At 44.9% G+C, this 24,667-nt stretch overlaps 1 protein-coding gene across 3 annotated transcripts in view; it reads left to right on the top strand.

Annotated features, from left to right (window-relative positions):
- The window catches only part of wu:fj29h11 (uncharacterized), a 128,728-nt gene that overhangs the window by 88,391 nt on the left and 15,670 nt on the right, over positions 1-24,667 (top strand). For 2 of the 3 annotated variants that reach the window (XM_063221798.1, XM_063221797.1), the window contains exons 39-49: positions 3,649-3,938; positions 4,699-4,948; positions 5,911-6,094; positions 6,469-6,592; positions 9,872-9,952; positions 11,394-11,591; positions 12,124-12,404; positions 13,410-13,555; positions 14,388-14,475; positions 20,739-20,850; positions 23,915-24,067. In XM_063221798.1, the coding sequence (XP_063077868.1) occupies positions 3,649-3,938; positions 4,699-4,948; positions 5,911-6,094; positions 6,469-6,592; positions 9,872-9,952; positions 11,394-11,591; positions 12,124-12,404; positions 13,410-13,555; positions 14,388-14,475; positions 20,739-20,850; positions 23,915-24,067 (1,907 nt within the window). Of the gene's footprint in view, positions 1-3,648; positions 3,939-4,698; positions 4,949-5,481; positions 5,560-5,910; positions 6,095-6,468; positions 6,593-9,871; positions 9,953-11,393; positions 11,592-12,123; positions 12,405-13,409; positions 13,556-14,387; positions 14,476-20,738; positions 20,851-23,914; positions 24,068-24,667 lie in introns of all 3 variants that reach the window. The other variant, XM_063221796.1, reaches the window with a different exon arrangement.

The raw sequence follows: 24,667 nt of genomic DNA, 5'->3' as shown, positions 1-24,667 counted from the left end.
CACTCACTCACACCCACTCACTCACTCACTCACTCTTTCACAAACACACACACACACACAAACACTCTCACACACACTAACTTCAGCACAGACGTGTGCCTTTCTTTCCTTCTCCCCTCTCCTTCATTCCGCCATCTCTTCTTCACCCCGCCATCTCTTCTTCTCTCTCTCTGCCTCCCCCTTCTCTCCCTCCCTCCCCCCTCTCCTCCTTTGCTCCCCATCTAAGCCCCATCTCTGTCTGTGTGACTCACCTGCCTCTCTGCATCCCTCCTTCTCTCTTTCCCTCTCCCTACCTCTATACATAGGGTCATTCCATGTCAATTCACACGCCTTCCCCACATGACCCTCTCCGATTTAGCCGATATCTCACATACAGGTGCCTTTTGATGTCAATTGAAAGAATACCAAGTATTAGCACCCTACGTCTAACGGTTGCGGAGATGAAGCCCTCCAAAGTTGGGGTGCCATGCCCACTTTTCAAGCCTGTGAATTGCATACAAAATTTACAAGCAGATTTTGACACCTCTGCTTTTAGTTTGAAGGAAGATACAGGCCTAAAAATCACCATGGTCCCCTCATATGACCCTGTCTACCAGATGATGTACTTAAAAATGGCATGCCTTGATTATTTTTGGCTATATTAAGCCTGAAAAACTGAATTAGTGAAACGTGTGTTGAAGAGTCTTGCCACTTTGGGGTTCCAGATCTTGGAAACTATGTATGCTTTGGGAGTTATAATTGATTTTCCATCATATTTGGGAACTGTACAGTGTATTCCAAAAAAAAGTAGGGCACTCAGCCTTTTAATGATGGAATAGGAGGGAATCAAAAACAGCTTTTGGACAAAATGACCTTACGGTACCCTCTACTTCAGGCCTCAAATTAACCATGTGGGCACTTGATGACTGGAACGCCCTTTTAACCCCATGTACAGTAGCACTGTATCAAACATTCAAGCTTGGAAAAATGTTGTTTTTCAAAGTTCTTCATATTAATCTTGGCCTTCAAAGTATATGTTTTTGTCTATGTCTCATCACAGTGTCTGGTTTGTCTGCTGCCATCTGCTGGTCAAAAAACGCAACAACAGTGTAATTTAAGAAAACAAAAGGGGTTGGAAAGTCTTGCCCATAATTTACCAATAAAGTAGCCGAGAAATCTAGACGCCCCTAGGGGTTAAGCTTGCTAGGCTGCCAATGAAGCACTTTAATTCTACAGTATATTGCTATATATTAATTATGATTTTNAACAGGCATCATGCAGAATGCTCAATCATGATTACATTTCTACCAGGACACCCCCACCCCCATGTCTGGTAGAAATGTAGTGCAGGGTGAGGCCATCTTGGGACTGGCATCATGATTGAGCATTAATCAGTCACTCTCAGAAAATTATTTAAACTAGAAATATTCATCATGCTTGTTAAAATCATAAATATATAGCAATATACTGTATAATAATTACAGTGCTTTATTGGTTAATTATGGGCAAGATTTTCCAGCCCCTTTTGTTTTCTGACATTACGCTGTTGTTACTTTTTTAGACCAGCAGATGGCAGCAGACAAAACAGACACTGTGATACGATATAGAGAAAAACACATATACTTTGATGCTTGTTAAAATCATAATTAATATATAGCAATATACTGTAGAATTAAAGTGCTTCATTGGCAGCCTAGCAAGCTTAACCCCTAGGGGCGTCTAGATTTCTCGGCTACTTTATTGGTAAATTATGGGCAAGACTTTCCAACCCCTTTTGTTTTCTTAAATTACACTGTTGTTGCGTTTTTTGACCAGCAGATGGCAGCAGACAAACCAGACACTGTGATGAGACATAGACAAAAACATATACTTTGAAGGCCAAGATTAATATGAAGAACTTTGAAAAAACAACATTTTTCCAAGCTTGAATGTTTGATACAGTGCTACTGTACATGGGTTAAAAGGGCGTTCCAGTCATCAAGTGCCCACATGGTTAATTTGAGGCCTGAAGTAGAGGGTACCGTAAGGTCATTTTGTCCAAAAGCTGTTTTTGATTCCCTCCTATTCCATCATTAAAAGGCTGAGTGCCCTATTTTTTTTGGAATACACTGTACAGTTCCCAAATATGATGGAAAATCAATTATAACTCCCAAAGCATACATAGTTTCCAAGATCTGGAACCCCAAAGTGGCAAGACTCTTCAACACACGTTTCACTAATTCAGTTTTTCAGGCTTAATATAGCCAAAAATAATCAAGGCATGCCATTTTTAAGTACATCATCTGGTAGACAGGGTCATATTGAGGGGCCATGGTGATTTTTAGGCCTGTATCTTCCTTCAAACTAAAAGCAGAGGTGTCAAAATCTGCTTGTAAATTTTGTATGCAATTCACAGGCTTGAAAAGTGGGCATGGCACCCCAACTTTGGAGGGCTTCATCTCCGCAACCGTTGGACGTAGGGCGCTAATACTTGGTATTCTTTCAATTGACATCAAAAGGTACCTTTATGTGAAATATTGGGTTAATCAGAGAGGGTCACCTGGGGAGATTCTAGGGAATCATGTGAATTGACATGGAATGACCCCATACCTCTCTCCATCCTTCCCTCTCCCTACCTGTCTGCATCCCTCCCTCTCTCCTTCCCTCCCCCTTCCTCTATACATCCCTCTCTCCATCCTTCCCTCTCCCTTCTTTTCTGCATCCCTGTGATCACAATGGTCCTGATGCTGCGCTCCCAGCTGCATCCTGCTCTTCTCAGCATCCTCCCCGTCGCTATAACAACCCCCCATCAGCTCTCTGATTGACGGCAGCGTGACGGTGCCCAACTCCCTCCTCGTATCTGGTGTGAGACAAGCTAAAGTGCTCTGCTTTGCCTTTGACTTGACTGCGTGAAGTTTTCTCATTGTCTCTGGCTTGATGTGCAATAGTTTTTTTTTCTTCCATTTCCTTTTTTTCGGGAGCAGGATTGTGGTTTTTGGATGTAGTTGCTTCACGATGAGTCATTGAACCCATAGGGAGTTTGAAGTGATTTGAAGTGGAGAGACGGGTGTGTGTTGCAAGATGATACACACACGCACACATACGCACATACACACACACACGCATAGAGAGACTTTTTATAGTACTGTTAATTAGTTAGTCAGCTTTATTTGTCCCCATGGCACAGCAAATGATGCATGTAGCTCAAGGCATGTCATGACTACAGTAGATGTGGTGATGGGAAGAAAACAAAAACACAAACACAAGCATTGTTTCCGTTTCTCTTCTCTCTCTGTGACAGGGAGAAGAGGTAAACACACACACACACACACACACACACACACACACACACACACACACACACACACACACACACACACACACACACACATACACACACACAAACTTTGTGGTGACGTGTGAGTGTTGTATGACTTGTCAACATAGGTCAATGAACTTACCATGTCTCTTCTCTCCTCTCCTTCTCCTCTCCTTCTCCTCTCCTTCTCCTCTCCTCTCCTCCCGTCCCCTCCCCTCCCCTCCTCTCTCTCTCTCTCTCTCTCTCTCTCTCTCTCTCTCTCTCTCTCTCTCTCTCTCTCTCTCTCTCCTTCCTCCTCTCCCTCCCTCCCTCCCTCCCTCCTCCTCTCTCCCCCTCTCTCCTCTCCTCTCCTCTCCTCTCCTCATCAACAGAGAGAGATACTCCCAGTACCTCAGTGCCCAGCTGGTCGACGGTGATGGGCGCGTGTCACGGAATGCCCGCTCCTCGTTCCACATCGGCCTGACGCGGCTGACGTGGGTGCCTGCCGTCCGCGCTGAGCAGGGGGCCGAGGACCGCCCTTCTCCATCTCCCTCCCCCTCGGCAGTGTACCGCTCCCCCGGCGCCGTCTACCTCTACTCCCACGAGGTGCACAGTCTGCTGGGGGCTCACGTGGACTATGTGGACATGTCACTGGCACCCAGCGAATTCACCAGGGGCATCGGTACGTTGTTGGTGTACCTTACTACCTCATGCCCATTTACACAGGGTTCGCACTGGTCATGGAATTCTTGAAATATGGAAATTCAGAGGTTTTTCTAGTCCTTGAAAGTCATGGTATTTGAGCACTTTGCACGTGCAATCAGGGAATATTGTGGAACTGTAGTATAGTGTAGTGCTTTTGTTTGTCTAAAATACTTCCTGTTGTAGAATTTCAAAATGTCAAGAAACTTCTCAATTCAGGCAAATATGTCTGGCAAATGCTGAAGCGAGTTGACTGCATATGGCAATTTGAAAGACAGGCTGTTACAAATTGATGACCACAGAGCTAATTGTCCTCTTCTTACCAATGTTTTGGCCATTTTGTTTTACGAGAGGTCATGGAAATTCTGTTTTATAGTCAGGTAAACTCGTGGAATGTTATGTCTGACATAGAGTGGGAACCCTGTTCACACAATTCCCTAAAATCTTCCCAGGTTACTCTTTGATTTGCCTGATATTGCACAGAGGGGTACCTTTTGATGCCAGCTGAAAGAATACCAAGTTTTACCATCCTGCCTCAAAGGGTTTTGAAGAAAATGCCCTCCAAAGTTTGGGTGTCACGCCCCTTCTTGAGCCCACTTTTCTTCTACCTGCCCTAGGCATGAGGCACAGTATCTCAGTATCTGTGAATGAGACAATCGAATACCTGAAGAACATAAATGATCTACTTGACTATGGAAGTAATTTATTAATGAATATTTTCTCTTCCTCTTGGTGGTCAGGCATGAGGCACACGGTGTCTGTGGATGAGATGATTGAGTACCTGAAGAAGTGGAGCTCCCAGGCCAGTGCTGACCCCTCCGCTGTGGGACCCAGGGAGGGGGATGATGGGGAGGGGGGAGAGGCGCTCTTCACCACCACCACGCAGCACATTGGTAATGTCTACAGCTACCTGCAGACCAACTGCCCCCCGAGGCAGCTCAAGGAGCTCTTCCAACACACCCCCGCTGTCTTCGTGGAGCTGGCACAGAGGTGAGGCTGAGCAGAGAGTGTGCGTGCGTGCGTGCGTGCGTGACTCCCGCCATCTCCGTGGAGGGGGGAGAGGCTGGGGGGCCAACAATTCAGTGGAGCGGTGTGCGTGTGTGTGGCTCTGTCTTGGTGGAGGTGGACAAGAGGTGAGACTGCCAGCGGACTCCAGTTTTCATTTCATTTTACCCTTATTTAGCCTCTGAATTCCCCTTGAGACAAAGTGTCCCCTCTGCCAGGAAGGCCTGGTCAAATGTCGAGTAAAGTAGAGATATTTGTCTTCACGAACACAGCAGGTGTGTAAAACAGAGGTTAATCTCTGGACTTAATGTTGAGTAGAGTGGTGGACTTTGGAAAGTGTGTGTGCGTGTGTGTTTGCATGTGTGTCGCAGTCTGTCTGAAACCTTCTATTTTTAAAGTGTCTTTCATGGTAAAAGGACACAGTACAGAATTTAAAACAGCAGCCTCATTATTAAAATAGTGATACTTAACTTTATGAATGTCTGTTAAGGTGAATGTGGTGGTGTTTGTGTTTATAGACCAGGCTCAATGGCAGACAGGAAGCAGGAGAGGCCTTCAGGACAGTCATCACAGTCAGACACAGCGTTATCGGACAAGTATACTGACATAATACAATGCCACCTGCTCAAACATCTAGGCAAAATCACAAATGAACTAGTAGGGTTGGCTCGGTCCACAAAATCAGAACCCATTTAGTTAAATGAGGTAGATGGACTGTGGTTACTGAAAAACACTAAAAACTTAACAAGGACCCACCACAAACTTGATCCAACCAGTGCAGAGTCAGTTGATCGTAAGACACGTACACAGGTCTACTGGTTTCTCAGATAAGTTACCTGTGTTGGAAGGAAACTGTTTTTGTTTTGTTTTTTGTTAACTTGTATTTTACTTTTAACACCTCTGCAAATGAGAGGGGTGTGCAAATGATGGTTGTGTTGGTTCCTCAGAATGAAGAACAACTGGTGTTCTGGTCAGTTCTACCACCTGAGAGACGTGTGCTGGAGCGATCCTACGGGGATGTTCCTGCGCTACAAGGACCTGGTGCCCCGCGCCACTAACGGCCTACAGGAGCCCAAATTCCTGGCACCCTTCTATGGCGCCTCACTAGACATGAAGAGCCTCTTCTTAGGGGTGAGCCATCTGGATCGCTTCCTTAAAACACACACACACACACACACACACACACACACACACACACACACACACACACACACACACACACACACACACACACACACACACACACACACACACACACCACTTTATTATATAGTTTATTGTTTAATGTTGTTGCAATTGCATACTTTGTTAGACTGTAGCTAATTTCTGCAACGGGAATAAATAAAGTAACCAAAACAAAAGAATTCAAAGAATTCCGATACCCTGTAGCCAATACCCACCTACCCAGTAAAGTAACTAAATCGCTTTGGATAAAAACGTCAGCTAAGTGAATTGTAATATAATGTAATACATTGTATGTTGTAAATATTTGCTTCCTTATGCAGCTGGGTGTGGAGCGCAACCCGTCGATGCGTCAGTATGTGGAGCTGCTGGAGGTGGTATGTGAATCCCAGAGCCAGGCCACCGGGGCCATCCTTCAAGACGTCTCAGTCATCTACGCTAAACTGGGTGGGTAGAATAGAATAGCATAATAATAGTATTGATTACTAGAGTTAGAAACTGGAATGTCAAAATTCGCCCTGTCCCGCAATTCAATTTGCGGCCACCAAAATTGAATCACTTGTTCCTTTTGTCAGTTCCAACTGAACAACTCCACAAAGTTTCATCCAAATCCGTTCATAGCTTTTTGAGTTATCCTGCTGACAGACAGACACAGACAGACAAACCAACCCGACCGAAAAGATAACCTCCTTGGCGGAGGTAATAATAAGGATCAATAGTTCCAGATATATAGTTGGGTAAGTAGCCTCCTCCTACAGGACGTCTCAGTCACCTACACCAAACTGGGTCGTACACCAGCAGTGATGGGCTGATAAGATATATAATATGGATGGGCGGAAGAAAACTGATGTACAGGGACACAATTTAAGTCAAGCTGTTATTGATTGTTTGATTTTTGTTAGTGAAAGAAACAGGATAGCATAAAAGGGTAACACTTTATAATAATGTTCCTTAGTAAAGACTCAGTAAATAATTAACTAATGATGAATAAAACATTAACAAATGTTTTTATTATTAACTAAGCTTTATTAATGCTTCATAAAATATCTACAAATGATATATTCAAGATTTTACACACCTTATAACAGACTATTTTATTCATTTACAAGCAACTTGTAAATGTTTGATAAATATGAAATATTAACATAACATTTCCTAGTCATTTACAAGCATTTGTTTACATTTCCTAATCATTTACAAACGTTTGTTAATGTTTTGTTCATCAATAGTTAATTATTTATTAAGTCTTTATAATGCTTTTTTGCATCCATTATTTTAAAGTGTTACCCATAAAAGAAGCATTTAGTAAAGCATTTACTTAATTTGATTAAGCCCATGTTCCGTCACACCCATAACGTGGCTAGTAGTAACTGGTTGTTGAAAATGGTAACACCATGATATTGTTATGATGAGTTGAAATGTATTTGTCAGTGAAAGTAATATGAATTTGAAATTCTATAATTGTAGAAGTATTTCAATATCGGCTCATGCCCACATCTGCATCGTGGAATTGGCCCAATAGTAACCCTCATCTAAATTGGCTAGTTGTGCGTGTTCCCTTGAGAAGTGTTGGGTGGCCGCAGCAAGAGTTTAATTGATTGAATTGATCGGGTGGAAAGGAGGAGATCTCACTGTGTTCTGATACCCTTGCTTAGTCAAAGACTTCGATATTTTAGGAGATGCGGCTAAGATGTCACTCAAGGAACAGGTTGCACTTGGTTGCTCCTGTGTTATTCTCAAACTTTCTTTTTGCATTTAGGATCGTGTTGATGGCAATTTTTGTTGTATTCATATTATATTAACACATTAAACCCCAGGCGTTATTTGGAATTTTAGTTGTAGACTCCCAGCCAGTTTAATCAGTTTTTGTCATTTTTTGAACAGCCACCAAATATTTTGTCTTACACCTACAGACACATGCCAGAAACTCAGCTTTCTGTATGTCAAAACGGTATGCTCCTAGCTCATTCCATTCTGAAGTTATGCAATTTTAAGCGAGCGCTGGTTTAGGTAGAAATAGCGTTTCCCCTTGCCTGGTTAACACCAGACCTAATCACAAGTGAGATTAGGTCTGGGGAGTTGCCTATTGTAAATTCCGTATGGGGCCGGAATAGAGTTCTTCAGTAACGCGGAAGCATGTAGTAGATTGTAGTCTTTCATGTTAGCATTTAAGGACTTCCTGGTTCGTATCGGCTTCCGGCCTCCATTGGGAATGAATAGGGGTAAATTTCAAATAAGCTCCGAGTGCAAGCACGCGCTTAGCGAACCCCCGCAAACTGTCGAGGGTGTTAAAAATAGGCTGTAGGTATGACATGGTTGATCATTTTGTGACTTCGACATAAATACGATGTTGCGTCCATATGCTAAACCCGGAAGCTTTTGGCGACTACAGAAGCGGCGCCTGTATCTAACGGCATGTACGTGCGGAGGCTTGTACCCATGGCAACCAAAGGAAAGTATGTAGTTCGGAAGTTTTAATGATCAGAAAGGGGTTAGCAATATTGAATTATAATCGTCATGATTTAACATGTGAATACACCAACATGATGATATGATCCGTTCCACTAATGAGAAAGGGATGCGGGGACACGCTAATGTTCGTTGTTGCCGTGCAACTTATATTTTTGCCAAACCTGAATCTCTATGGCGTTTTGCAATGTAAAAAATCGCCATCGAACCGGAAGTCCAAACGCCGCATACAAGTTGACGTCAACGCTGAAGAGCTCTATACTTTGCTATTATGACACACTGCCCTGCTCTCTGATTGGGCAGAGAAACTGTTAAGGTCGGAATGCTTGGCCATTATGACACAGATCCCATGATCTTGTACATTATGAGTCATCCTCGCCATACTGTCTTTCAGATCGAAACGATTGTGTAGAACTAAAGGCAGTGTGGGAGTTCCCAGGCTACGTTTCCCCCCATTCGAACGGAGAAAAGGCCTTTTTTGTCGCGGGTGCGCTCATTGACTCTCCGAGTTTAAATTGAGGGTCTAAATGTATTTTCACGCCCGAAGAACAACTCCAGTAGCTTCCAAGTAAACTATTTCGATGCAAAAATCACCTGGTCAGGCTAATGTTCAGAGCCACATCATCTGAAGTGCTAGCTAGCTAATGTCACCGACTGGCAGTTTTCCTTCTGTAGAAAAAAGTAGACGTGCCAAAGTACTCGACCAAAATTAAGTTACTTCCTACTGTGTTGCATGCTGTTTTTCATTATAACCTTCCATTTTACACCTATCTTGATGACTGCAAAACTCTTTATCCTCCATATGTTTATATAGGCTAGCAAGGCACTGACAGGACATGTTTTGATTCTCCAGGAAGTAAATTTGTGACATGACGTGTTCAGGAAGTGGTTTGATTCGCTAAAATAAAACTCAAATACTGTGTTTAGTAAAATGCACAGATGATATCCAAATCCTGACTTTAAAGGAGTTTTGACTTTGTAGGTGTTTTCATGATCCATATCAGTTCTGTTCATCACATAAACAAAATTCATGCAGAATGTGCATTAGAATGTGTAGATTCAGAATCCATTAAAAAAGAGCCAACGCATGGGAGGCAAAATCTTATTTTTATGTGACTTGGGAGTCAATGTGTTCAATTTATGTAAATGTATGCATTTATTTTAATTTATATTTATGTAAAAAAAAAATATGTTATTTCTTTTTTAAATTGTTCCTCAGTATCAACTCTAATGTACAGTCTTGTTTTTCCATTGCAGCGGAGAAGTGTAAGGTTAACGCCGGTGGAGAACTGGAGGGAGCGATACATCTAGAACCTAGCTACTGCTCTTCACTCAGAGGTACACACACACACACACACACACACACACACTCAAACACAGGACCCCACTGCATCCATGGGATGCTTAGCTGATAATCGGTCTCTGTGCAGAAATCCATCATCTCCAATTTGGCTGCTTTGCTCAGGTTTGCTTACTTGGAACTTGAGGGATGTAATGTAAACCTTGAAAATCGCAAAGTATAAATATTTCTAAAGCTGATGAATCTGATTGTTAGTGCTTTTATCAGCTGTCCAACCACGTCAGAGTCGATTGACGGATGTATTGATCAGTTTCCCCCTCTATTGATTTGTCCACTAATCTTTCTGGATTCTTCCTCCTGGTGACTGCCCAGTCATATTCGGGCACACATTCCACAGTCATGCCATGTTGCAGTTCACCCCCACCCCATTCCTTTGCATATTGCAACAAATAGTGAGATATATTGGTTAAAAGTCTTTATTGTCCCATAAGGAATTTCTGCACACAGTCTTGGCGTGATTCTCTTTTCACTATCTGATCTAATAAAAATGGCCCAAACAGTCTAAACTAAAATGTCTCTCTCCTTCTTCTTTGAGACCAAAGCATGACACACAGATGGAATCGAGTAAGCAGGTGTTTCCAAAATTATGTCTGTCTCGCCGTAGATTTAACAGTGTTACTCTTTGTTTTGATCTCTGGTCATGTGGTTTTATGATGACCTCAAAAGTTCCGGGTAAACCCATCTCTGCCATACGTTTCTGTTAGCATGGCGAGGTTACATGTACTAATTCTGTTAAGTTGGCTGTTCTGCTATTGTTCTGACACCCGTCACCATTTTAGTTACAGTCTGTTTAAATCGTTAAAAATCCTCGTTGGCTCCTCAATAGTATTCTAATGAAACGAACGCTTTGAAAGTGAAAGCCCATTGGGAAACTCCAACTCCCATTGTCATTGTGACACAGTACTCCACAGCACACAAGTGAACACTGCACACTGCACACAACGAAATTGCATTTATGCCTCACCCGTGCAAGGGGGCAGCCCTCCGTGGCGCCCCATGGGGTGGGACGGTACCATGCTCAGGGTACCTCAGTCATGGAGGAGGATGGGGGAGAGCACTGGTTGATTACTCTCCCCACCAACCTGGCAGGTCGGGAGTCGAACCGGCAACCTCTGGGATGCAAGTCTGACGCCCTAACCGCTCACCCATGACTGCCCTGCTTTGTTCGGAACCTTGAGAATAATATGCTATATATGGACAAATTTCGACGCCATTTTTCACAGCGGGATCCTATGGCAACAGTGTAATTCTTCATATAGATGGCTCTGGTCTATCTCTCTGATTTTCATCAATCTCTCTTCCCTCTCTCTCTCTCTCTCTCTCTCTCTCTCTCTCTCTCTCTCTCTCTCTCTCTCTCTCTCTCTCTCTCTTTCTCTCTCTCTCTCTCTCTCTCTCTCTCCTCTCCTCTCCTCTCCTCAGAGATGTTATCGGGTAAGCGTGTGTTTCCGTCCAAAAGGAGCTGCTGGGTGTCCCTCTCCCAGAGGCCCATGATCCCGGACGATAAGCACCTGGAAAAGATCTTCCAGGACCACCCTCAGGTGTGCCTCCTCAACTTGCCCCCCGCCCTGAAGAAAGCCCCCGCCCCTGCCGCCCGTACCAAACCTGGAGCACCATCAGGTAAGGAATGTTGAATCCATATTGAATCGATATTCACATAATATGGACTTCATATAATCCTTATAGTCCATGTTATTGTTAGTGATAGTTACTGTATATAGTTACTGTATACAGTTATTAGTCATAGTGACTAGGGCTGGGTATCGCAGCCATGTTCCTTTATCGATTCGATCGATTCTTAGGGCTTTGAATCGATTAACCACGATTCAATTCGATTCGATTCGATTCATTCCGAATCGATTCAATCCGTTCTCTTCTTGGTGCCAGGATTTCCCCCAAAAGATGCTGTTGCCTATTTTTATATAAAAATGTCAAAGGGCTGTGGCTTGACAGTGTTAACAGATTGCTACTTTGTAGTAAGCAGGCATAGACCTAAATTAAACAAAAAGAACAAAAAGAAAAAGAACAAAAAAAAACGATTTTGTGCCCTGTGAATCGATTATGTGAATTTTAAATGATATCGATCGATTATCGATTATATCGATTATTTTACCAGCCCTAATAGTGACGTACAGTGATGTCCTCCCTCCAGCTAAGCATCATCAGCATGGTCGCGGTGAGCCGTGCTTCAGTGAAGAGGACCGCAGCGTGCTGCTGGAGCTCATCTGCAGCGTGCGCCGGCTGTCGGAGAGCGTGACCATGGAGGCCCACACGGTCAGCTACCGGCCCTCGGCCGCCCTGCAGGCCCAGGTGCGCGACGTAATGCCCTACCTGCAGAGATGCATGTGCTCGCACGACGACTTCGCCGAGCTGTACGCCGAGCTGCGGGACGGAGGCATCGCACAGCAAGTTAAGGCGCTCACCTTTGGACAGGTATGTGCAGTTCTGCAGTTATCACCTGACTCCCTCAGAAGGGTTTGGCTAGGGGAAAAAAATGTTTCACTGACTAAAGCCCTATTTGGACGGGACTAATTTTATGGGGGGATCTGGTGTAAAGTAATAATAACCGAACGCTCCATGTCAGTGAAGCTAGCGGAGTATATCGGAAAACTTTGCAGACAATTTCAACACCTGTACCCTAGGTATTACTAATCTCGTGCGAATGTGACCCTATGTAAAAATGTCTGGCTAAGTGCATGAGAATAGTCTCGTCCGAATAGGGCTTAAGGCTGCATATTTCATCCAATGTGTTCAGGCTGCTTTCACAGTATGTGTTCCCTTAAAACAGTAATGACTTGTCCCCTCTCAGTGGGGTTGGTTTGTGTGGTGTCTTTAAACACTGGGCACACACACACACACACACACACACACACACACACACACACACACACACACACACACACACACACACACACACACCACCTTCTAATGTCCCTGTTCACCTCTGCTGTTGCTGTTGCTGTTGTCTGCGGCTCCACATTACTCTGCCTTGCCAGGGACATTGCCCCGTATTGCATAAGACAAGACAAGCAGCAGCTTAAGTGGATGCTCTGTCTGTCGCTTCTCTCGGTTTCCCTACTTAATTTACATCCCCCACCTCTTTCTCTCTCTCTCTCTCTCTCTCTCTCTCTCTCTCTCTCTCTCTCTCTCTCTCTCTCTCTCTCTCTCTCTCTCTCTCTCTCTCTCTCGCTCTCTCCATCTCTCCCCCCCCCCTTTTTTTTTCATTTTTCTTTACTCCTCTCTGATCCCCCCCTTTTGCTCCCTCCTTTTCTCTCTCATTTTCTCACTCACTCACTCACCATCTCTCTCCTACCCCTCTCTTTTTTGTCAATTTTCTTTACTCGTCTCTCCCTCCTCTTTTCTCTTTCATTTTCTCTCTCCCTCTCCCTCTCCCTCTCTCTCTCTCTCTCTTTCTCTCTCTCTCTCTCGTCTCTGCAGGTGGGTGAGTTGTATATTCATTACCATCTGAAGGTGCCTGACGGGGAGGAGCTGTATGAGAAGGAGAACGTCATCTGTCTGCTGAAGGACGGGAAGGAACTTTACATCCAGAAGGACTACCTCAAGTCTAAACTGGACATCTGCAGGTAACCATAGCAACCCACATACCATAATATATATTACCTCTACATCCAGAAGGACTACCTCAAGTCTAAACTGGACATCTGCAGGTAACCATAGCAACCCACATACCATAATATATATTACCTCTACATCCAGAAAGACTACCTCAAGTCTAAACTGGACATCTGCAAGTAACCATAGCAATCTACATACCAGAATATACACTCGCCGACCACTTTATTAGGTGCACCTCGACAGAATGGTTTGGACCAGAGCCATCGATAGAAAGAGTTAGTCTTGCCAGAGAACTTCCACCAACAAAACTGGCGAAACTGTATATGGTCAAATATGGCTGACCTCGCGGCCCCATTCAGTTTTGCACAGCCTTCACGATGTTCCATGTATAGCGTTCGTTTCCATAGACATCATTGGGGACTCTGAGAAGAATTGATATAACAACCGGTTTTTTTTTCGCATTTCAAAGTACACAATTTCAACTGACTGTGACACGGCCAAATTTGTAGAATTAGTACATGTAGCCTAGCCATGCGAACACAAATCTATGGCAGAGATGGGTTTAGATGGAACCGACGAAGCTAGCGTAAACCCACGTAAAACCATGTGACCAGAGATCAAATACTGAGTCAACCGTTGTCTATCTACAGCTCTGGTTTGGAAAAGCCTTTTGCCTTCAGAGCCTTCACAACTAGAACATGTATCAGTTTCAATTTATTTAAAAAGGCCTTTACAAGCAACAGAAACTAAAAGGAAAAATACAACATACAAAATGCTAAAGAACAGTAATTCATTCAATATTTAATATGTGTGTGTTTGTGTCCGTGTGTGTTTTCATAGGGAGCTGGTGAAGCTGTTCTGTCGTGAGGGGAGCAGGGAGGCTGAGAAACTGCAGAGCTTCCTGGAGAGTCTGATGGGGGCCATCACGGTTAGTACACACACATCTGGCACAGCATTCGCTTTTAGTGAACGTGAAAAGTGAAAGCCCGATTGGGAAACTCCAAGTCCCATTGTCATTGTGACAGCACTCCTCAGCACACAAGTGAACACTGTACACAACAAAATTGCATTCATGCCTCACCCGTGCAAGGAGGCAGCCCCCAATGGCACCCCAAGTGAGCAGTGTGGCAGGTTGGTACCATGCGCAGAGTACTTCAGTCATGGAGGAGGATGGGGGAGAGCACTGGTTAATTACTCCACCCACCAACCTGGCGGGCCGGGAGTTGAACCGACAACCTCTGGGTTAGAAGTCTGAGGCCCTAACCGCTTACCCATGACTACTTCTTCTAAAACACATTTGTGCACTGCAGCCACCTCTAAAACACAGTGGCACAGTGCATTAAGACAACCTGTTTTAATGCATCATGAATGAACAAGATCACTAACAGTTCACCTTTAACACACACACATGAGGGTGTTGGGTAGTGTGAGTGTGTTGGGGGTGGGGGTGTTGGATGTAACTGTACAGCATTTGCAGGCGTTTTTCAGATCCAAGTCGACATCGGTCTGTTTCTCCTGGTTAACCTTCAGATGGTTTATCAACTTGACAGCAGGGTGGAAGACAGTGAAGTGTTATTTTAGAAAGCAGACACTACACAGGAGAACTGTGGGATTATCGCGTTTGCAGCATCATGGCATTTACAGCGCAGCAAAGCAGCCTGACCTTCAGCGAGGACGAAAGGACTGATAAGACAACACGTCTGTATGTCTACTGAGAAACTTTGGCCTTAAGTTCCCAAACCCTGTTGGCGAAAGTGGGGGAAAAAACAGACCAAGGTCATGGTGGTTTTTTTTCTTGTTGTTGTTGGGTGTTTTTTTTGTGTGTGCCTTCAGAAAGTGTTCTCAGGCTGATAACAGAAGTCCATTCCATCGCCATCACTCTGGATGGAAAGTTCAACTGTAAATGTCAAACACTCATACCACCTAGAAGACAAAACACATCATACAACAACAAACACCCATTCCACAACAGCAGAACACAAACACAGTACACACACACACACACACACACACACACACACACACACACACACACACACACACACACACACACATACACATACACGCACACGCACACGCACACACTCTGACTCACACACAGTCAAATCTTTCAGCAGAAGACAGATGATGACCTTGCACAATAGAGATGCTCCAGAATCCTGTGTTAAGAGCAGCTAAGTTTAGGCAGCTGTCCACTAATTATCAACTCCTTACATCACCCTGGATTCCCCCAGTAGTGCTGTACCATACCATCACAAACCTGATTACATACATACCATACTTTGTATCACAAGCCTTGATTACATACCAGCATGATGCAGGGCTGCTAACGTCGTTGGTCGGGCCTGGGACAAAGTCATGTGAAAGCCCCCCCGAACCACACACACACACACCCTTAATACAGACAATGTAATGAGGACCCGATTCTGGGGAATCGGCCCTCACCCCCCCTCTCCCTGAGCCCGGGGCAACTAACCCCCCACCTCCCCCATGGGCTTCCCTGGCTACATACATCGAGGGGGACAATCGAGGGGCTTTGTTAGAGCTGCATTCCTCACCCCATCAGCTGTTTCCCCAAGTCGCTGTTCCAAGAGATGAGATGTGTGCATTTGTGTGCGCGTGTCCTCGCAACGGGGACATTTGATCCGTCTGCTGAAGCAGGAGGATTGAGCAATCAATCACACCCCAGCCTTAGAGCGTAATTCGCCGAGTTGTGTAACACATAGCACCATCGTGTACGCTCTACCTTCACAATTGCATCAAGATATGTATAGGTTATTATGAGAAGCGCACACACACACACACACACACACACACACACACACACACACACACACACACACACACACACACACACACAGAGAGAGAGAGGCTCTGAGTTCGATAAGTGCACCTGAGTCTCCGAGCTGTTTGCACCTCGTGAGTTATGTTATGTAGGCTGCGCTACGTTGTGCTTTGCTGGACCCCATAGGGACATTTGATCCGACCTCGCTGACAGCGGAAGGCCTCGCCAATCAATCAGCATCCTCATAATCTACCGTAGATGGATCTTCTGTTATGTGTGGGAGAGTGGCATATTTAAGTGTGTGTAAAGGTTTTTGTTTTTTTTTTGTCTCTAACAAGGCGCAGACGTGTGTGCGTGTGCACGTCTGTGTGTGCGCCTGTGTAGTAGACTTTTGTGCTAACAAGAACGTGTGTGAGTTTTCGTGTGTGCGTCTCTCCATCTCCAATAGAGAAAAGGAGTGTGTGGGCTCATGCCAAAGGTGAATGATTTATGCTAATCTTCCACCGGCTAGACATTCCTGTGGGGAGTAGACAGCGCACCTCAGGCGCACCAGAGCCCATCGATCTCCTCAGTCATTAATTCCAGCTACTGTAGGAGGAGGAGGCAGCCATGATTTACTCCCAGGTGTTGGTTGTGCAAGTTGTGTTAATGATTATACAAATCTCACATAGAACTTCTAGACCAGGGGTCCCCAACCTTTCTGGGTCTGAGGGCTACTCGTGGGCCACGAAGGCCTAACGAGGGCTACAGAGGGCTAGCGAGGCCTACCAAGGGCTAAAAAGGCTACTGAGGGCTACTTTGTTCAAAATCCTCTACCGGCATCTTGACATCGTTCTCAAATCACACACACTATAATAATAATAATACATTTTATTATATGGTTGTGACGTCATCTGTCGAATGCTCCATTCATTTCAACGGGGCTCCCCAACGTTCGGACGTCTGTTATTTTTCGATAACGGACGGGTTGGTCTATAACAGACCGCTGTCAATGGCAACAAGACTTTTCACTGCTAAAGCGACTTTTCAACAAGACTCTAATCAGCTGCTGTGATAGACAGCACCCGTTGTCCTGGCTACCGCTGTCAATGGCAACAAGACGTTCACTGCTAAAGCCACTGCTTGTATACAAGTCAGTGGCTAAAGCGAAATGTTTCATATCACTCCGCAGGGGGTCCGGTCTTTTGTCACTCTAATCAGCTGCTGTGATAGACAACACCTGTTGTCCTGGCTACCTAGCTGTTGCCTAGCGGTGTTCCACAACGGCACTGTTTTGTTTTGCGCAGCAACAATCTTAACATTAAATAGGTCTAAAGAAATGTCCCTGCCATGTGTGAATCATTTAAGTATATCCATATAATAAGCGGGTTAACTTTCGGCGAGTCGGTCGCTTTGTGGAATAGCAGCACTTCAGAGAGAACAAGACCCCTCCGCTCCGCGTCGGGGTCTAAAGATTCTCTCTGTCGTGCTGCTATTCCACGGTAGCGACCTTCTCGCCGAACGTTAACCCTTACATATTGCACTTTTCAACATACCCAAAGACGCTTTAGAGACCATAGAACATTAGAACACTATGATTGAATGATGTCCAATTTGCTTATAGGTTATGAAGAAGTATTCTTTATTGTTCTCATATTTAAATTAAGAAAAACATTAACTGTGAATAAAATCTTGTAGTCTCCCGGAAGCACCAAGTTGGCGACTCCTGTTCTAGACTAGCTGTGTGCGTACGTGCGCGTGCATCTGTGTTATTCAGTAGCCTTCATGATCTGTGTTTGAAAAACACTCATCAACTATACAATCAAATATTTAGTTTTAATTGGTCTTACGTGTACTGATGTTTTTGTTGGTAAAATACAGTATGATCGGTGTTGTTGTGTCTATTACAGTATGGGCGGTGTGTCGTATCTGTTACAGCATGAGTGGGGTTGGTGTATCTATGGGTGTCTGTGACGGTCTGTTTAGCTGTGTTTCTAAAGGCTCTGTGTGAGTTTTGTGTATGTGTGGGTAGGCACAGAGCAGAAAAGGCAGTTCTCAGTCATTCCCTTCCTCTTCTGATGACACACACACACACACACACACACACACACACACACACACACACACACACACACACACACACACACACACACACACACACACACACACACACACACACACAGGTGAGTCATCGTCAGTCAGCTCGGTCTGTGGGATCAGAGAGAGCGCTAACATTAGCTGGGTGAGTGTGTTTGGGGTTTTGGAGATAAGAGGAGCTTGCTGCTGTCTACCAACACCACAGCTGCGCAGAGCTACTGCACCCCAACCCAACCCAGGCCTGCTACCACTCCTCACCCCAACCCAGGCCTGCTACCACTCCTCACCCCAACCCAGCCCGGCTACCACTCCTCACCCCAACCCAGGCCTGCTACCACTCCTCACCCCAACCCAGGCCTGCTACCACTCCTCACCCCAACCCAGGCCTGCTACCACTCCTCACCCCAACCCAGGCCTGCTACCACTCCTCACCCCAACCCAGCCCTGCTACCACTCCTCACCCCAACCCAGGCCTGCTACCACTCCTCACCCCAACCCAGGCCTGCTACCACTCCTCACCCCAACCCAGCCCTGCTACCGCACCCCAGTGCTCAGCTCGGTCTTGCCCACGATGAGGATGAACAACTAGTGGAGCTATTTGTGTGTGTGTGTGTGTGCGCGCATGTGTGCGTGCGTGCGAGAGAGAGGCGTGAACATGTTTTTGTGTGTATTTATAGAGAAAGTTGTGCGTGTGAGCGAAAGAAAACGTGTGTGAGAGAGATATGTGATTAGTTTTATACGAAGGAAAAGTAATCCTCCATTTTCTCGCCGGTGTGTGTGTGCCGTGGATTACTGAGCGAGCGGCTGCCTTCTCCCCCAAAAGCCTTGACTTCAAAGGTCCTCAAAATGTCCCAGTTTTGCTCCGACACACACAGTTTCTCCAATTTCTCTCTCGCGCGTGCTCTGTCCCGCTCTCTCTCTTGTCACACACACACACAGACTCTGTCTCTCTCTCTCTCACACACACACACACATACACACACACGGTCTCTCTGTTTGTTAAAGCGATGGTTCGGAGTAGAATCACCCTAATGCCATTTGAACCGTGACACCCATCCACCTTTACACCCGAAGTGTTTTCTGCCGCAGGCTTACATCAACAGAGTTGCCGTGTTATTCGATGTTTATTCCGGTTAGCTTGACTCAAGCGGATATGGATACTGGGCACCGTCTCCAAACTTTCCCCACAAAAATAACATGTCATGACACCAAACTTCTGCAGTAGCACAAATATGGTCTGTACTCACGAAACGAAGCATTTGGAAGTTTGGAAATAGTCCAGGAGTTTATTATTATCAACACAAGCCGAATAGCTTCTCTGCTGCTAAAGCTGCGCCAACGTTACTTCCGTCATCTAAGACAAGCATGTAAGAGTCCTCAACGAAGCTCATAATATGCACAATGAAAAGTGAATTCAGCATCAGTATTGATAACGAAAATCCTTGTCTAATTGATAGTAGGTAAGATTTGAAATATCTTTTAAGTATTGCCTTGAAAATATAAGCCTTAATCACAATTCAGTGAAAACTTTTTTAACACTCTCGTCTGGAAGTTTGTTGAAGACTTTTACGGGCTTGTCTCATATGACGGAAGTAACGTTGGCACAGCTTTAGCAGCAGAGAAGCTATTCAGCTTGTGTTGATAATACTAAACTCCTGGACTATTTCCAAACTTCCAAATGCTTCGTTTCGTGAGTACAGACCATATTTGTGCTACTGCAGAAGTTTGGTGTAATGACATGTTATTTTTGTGGGGAAAGTTTGGAGACGGTGCCCAGTATCCATATGCGCTTGAGTCAAGCTAACCGGAATAAACATCGAATAACACGGCAACTCTGTTGATGTAAGTCTGCGGCAGAAAACACTTCGGGTGTAAAGGTGGATGGGTGTCACGGTTCAAATGGCATTAGGGTGATTCTACTCCGAACCATCGCTTTAATTATTTATTTTCAGGGCTTTTTGCCTTTATTTTTGACTGGACAGTGGAGGAGAGATAGGAAATGAGTGGGGAGAGAGAGACGGGGAAGGAGCGGCAAATGACCCGGGCTGGAATTGAACCGGGGTCGCCAGCGTAGAAACCCAGTGCCCTACAGTTAGGCCACGGCAGGGCCACAGTCTCTCTTTGTTACACACACCTTATTCTGGTCGAATGTGTGCAATATGGTGAGAATTATGCCCCTGTATGGTGGTAAAAAATCCTAGTAGAGTTGAGCAGAGGATCACTTCAATGGGTTTTGCTGTGTGGAAGTATCTGGATAAGGGAACACCTGAATTAACTCGCATGGCTCTTTTTCTCTTTTCTTTTTTTTTCTCTTGTTTTTCCCTTTCTAGGACCCTGTGTCGTTGAAGCGTTTCCTGGACATGAAGGGCGTTAAAGAACTACCCTGTGAGGAGGAACCTTGGGAGGTTCCCATGCCGGTGGAACTCAGGCCAGAACCACCCGGTAAGTTCTACCACATGAAAGTCCTGGCATCATGAAAAGGCGGGTTATGTCACGCTAGTGTATTGCGCCTGTTGTTGGCACAACGCCAGAGAAATGCATTTTCGTCATGAGACCAAGCTGGCGCGTGGCAAGTAGTTTTCCCGCAACCAATTTCTGTTGCTAAACAAGAAAATGCTTAACTACTGTGCCCTGACCAAAACAACCCCTAACCCTAACCTGTCAGTGAAGTATTGTTTTTTCTGCTTTGCTCTTGCCAGCAACAGTGAAACAAGCAAATGGCAAAATTGTACCCAGACCCAAACCAAATCCTAACCTGTCACAGGGCGTTGTACTTGGCATGCAAAGTCTTGGTGCACACACGCGATAGTGTTCAAATCGTCGTGTTTTTTTTAAAATATGCATTGTCATGATGCCATGTTGCACATTAAAACAAGGTCCACAAGAACCCATGGACAGACGAACCAACTGACGTACTCTACTGCCGTATGGTGTCAATGCATACAAATGCATTCTTCTTCCTACACCTTCATTCATGGCATTTGTGCCCTTGATGAAGGCACCTAACACCACACTGCTCCAGAGACTCTAAGCAATACCCTGTAAATAACTGAGTCGCTTTCGATAAAAGGCGCTAGCTAAGTGTAATGTAATGTACTTGCACTGTGTCTCAGGGTTAAGACCAGGCATATACACTATAGGTACATAATATTACATGACTATACATGTAGCCACATTAAAAAAGAAACCATAATACAAAGAGTGACCAAAAATAACTATTTACTTAGACACCTGTTGGTGATCTATTGTTGTCGTTTCCCCAACATTCAGTAAACCGTTGAAGGAAACTTTTTATTTTATGTTTTTTATGTATTTATTTGTTTGTTTTATTATTATATAAAATAAACATTATTATTCATTATTATGACTTCCACTGGTTTTAAATGCATGTACTGCACTGTATGTATCTACACATCACTGTATTTTAATCAATAGTGATATTATAATAGTTTATCGCAAATGAGAATATTTATTCTGTTTTTTATTTATTCTTTTTATTTTATTTTTTTTATCATGGATAGTGACGTACATTTCAATTATAGGTACATGTGTGAATTCACCATGAAACGTGAACTTGTTGCCTCCAGACTTGTTAACCCAGTCAAACCCCTAACACCTAACCATAACCCAAGTTTTAACAGATGGTTTATTTATAGCGTCAATATGTCGACAGCCAATAACGTTGTCTATATGAGCACACAGATAATGAAGTGTGATCACAACTTCTTTTCAACGTCAGAATACGTCAGGTATTGTTTTTCAACACTGGGGGCGGGTCCCCATTTGGGGTCGCCTGTAATGTCTGAAAGAGTGTTTTAATTGTTTGTCATGAAAAAAAAAATTGTGTATGGGGTCGACAGAAATTTTGGATGTCAAAATGGGGTCCCGTACCAAAAAAGGTTAGGAACCGCTGACGAAGGGGGGCGAAATACACACACTTACTGCCTCTGATACTCAAAAGAGGTCTAGTGCACTATGCTTGCACTACATCCCTACAAATACATTTTGCTACATATTTTTATGCATTTAATGCTAGATTAAAATATTTAACCATGATTACTTTTGTCTTGAGAATAGGGCCGCTGACTGCTTTGGCCAGGCCTTGGACAAAGTCTTGTAAAAAGGCCCCCCTCTCAATACATATAATTCAATCTACACCCAATTCTAGCCCAATTGCCCCATCCGCCCCCCGGGCCTGGGACAACTGACCCCTTTCTCTCCCGGAGTCAGTTTGCCTGCTTCAGAACGCACCCTGCTCTCCCTTTCTGTTTAGAGCCCTGAGCTCTGCGCCATCTCCATCCCTCCACATGTGGCCCAGTCTGGCCGGGTCTAGTCATTTTACTACTGGAGCTCTGGCAGTTTTTAGGACTCATCTGTTAGGTTTAGTCAGCCGCATGGAAGGATGCCACCTTATTTACTTGGTTTCTCTCTCTCTCTCTCTCTCTCTCTCTCCCGGCTAGATTTGTCCCCAGTCTAGACATAAACCATCTGGCTGGCGATTGGCTGCCTTAATTTGCTCTCGATTGCTCAGATGCTGCATCAAGGCCCAAAAATGATTTGTCTGGGTTTTATTTCCTCTTTGATCACAGTCCAGACTCATTTTCTTCTCAATCTCCCTCTTTTATTTGACTGGCTGACATCTTGGCCCCTCTTCATTTTCTGGACACACATTAATACACGCAGTCACACACTGATGTACACACACACCCACGCACACCCCACACCTCTCACAAATACACTTTTCACACACATTTAATATACAGGCAGATGCGTCAGAGGCATGACAGATGTGCTAATTTTGGTTTGTTCGTCATGCGCTGCGCCCTTTTGACACGAAAGCACAGCTGCCAGAGCTTTGGTGTGCGTGCGTGTGTGTGCATGCGCGCGCGCGTATGTGTATGTTTGGATGAGCGAGAGGGCAAGAGAGCTGTGTTGTTCAGAGGTCTCCTCCTTTGGTAGCTTGGCAGGACTCGTTCAGCTGTTGCCACGTTCGGTCTCAGCTCCTGATGGCATATCACAGGGACCACACCCATAAGCTCTGCTGTGAGTTTGTGTTCGTCTGTATGCGCGCTTGTGTGCGTGTGTGTGTGACACACATCTGCCCTTGACACACACAGTTTGTTTGGATGCATTGTGGACTCTGATTAAGCCCCTGTGCTTATGCACTTAGTATGTCAATTGGAACAGATGGGAACGGTATCTGTCGCTCTTGACCACTTTTTTAAACTCTCTGTGCAATGTCAGTTTTTCGCTGCATCATACCGAACCAGAATATACTGTGTACTTGGTAGGAGCAACGATGAAAGGTATGTTTGTGTACTGTTGAAGACTAGGCTGCTTTTTTATTTTGTTTTACTTTTCTGTCTTGTTCACAGTTACATACATCACTTCTGATTTCTTCTGGTTACAGTTAGCAAGCATGTTTTAATCTTGTTTTTTAAATGATGTGTGTGTCCGTGTGCGTGTGTGTGTCTGTATGTATGTGTGTATGTGTGTGTGTGTGTAGTGGTCCGCCAGGTGAGCAGTCAGGAAGAGGAGTGCGTCCCGGAGAGGAAGCCCCATGCCGGTGGAGAGGAAGGGGGCGGGCTCTTCTGCTGGCCTCCCCAGGCCGGCCTATCAGATGGCAGATCAGGAGGCCCCGCCCACCCCAAGACCACAGGTGAGAACGGGGGATCACCACTTATGACTGCAAGCTAGTCATGGTTTTATCTTCAAACGCTTTAGAGTCATATTTTGTATGTTAAAACTCTGTGCTCAAGAGGTTTTTCATCTTGAAACGCAACCTTACACACAACTCAACACACAGTTGATCAACATGAATTTTGCTTGTGAAATTGAAATAGTTCAGGTTTCAGAAATAAAAGGCAAAGGTAGCGGTGGTCGGATCCTGAGTCGTGTCGTGGTCCTCGTGAGAGGGTGCTGGGGTCAGGGGTCAGAAAGGGTACGCGTGAGGGGGCGCGAGACTCCGCGAGACACCAGCTGTGTGTCCTCAGGCCCAGCGGAGGTCGCCAGGGAGGGGACAGCACTGTCATGCAGGCACGCGACATCACTGGGGCCTGGAGATACGCCATGTGATTTGACATTAGTGTGTGTGTGTGTGTGTGTGTGTGTGTGTGTGTGTGTGTGTGTGTGTGTGTGTGTGTGTGTGTGTGTGTGTGTGTGTGTGTGTGTGTGTGTGTGTGTGTGTGTGTGTGTGTGTGTGTGTGTGTGTGTGTGTGTGTGTGTGTGGGAAGGGAAGGGAAGGGAAGGGAAGGGAGAA

Source organism: Engraulis encrasicolus, chromosome 17 (assembly GCF_034702125.1).
Source record: "Engraulis encrasicolus isolate BLACKSEA-1 chromosome 17, IST_EnEncr_1.0, whole genome shotgun sequence".
In the NCBI taxonomy this organism is placed as follows: Eukaryota; Metazoa; Chordata; class Actinopteri; order Clupeiformes; family Engraulidae; genus Engraulis; species Engraulis encrasicolus.
Note: the sequence above shows the minus strand (reverse complement) of the source record. Positions and strands in the feature narration are given on the sequence as shown.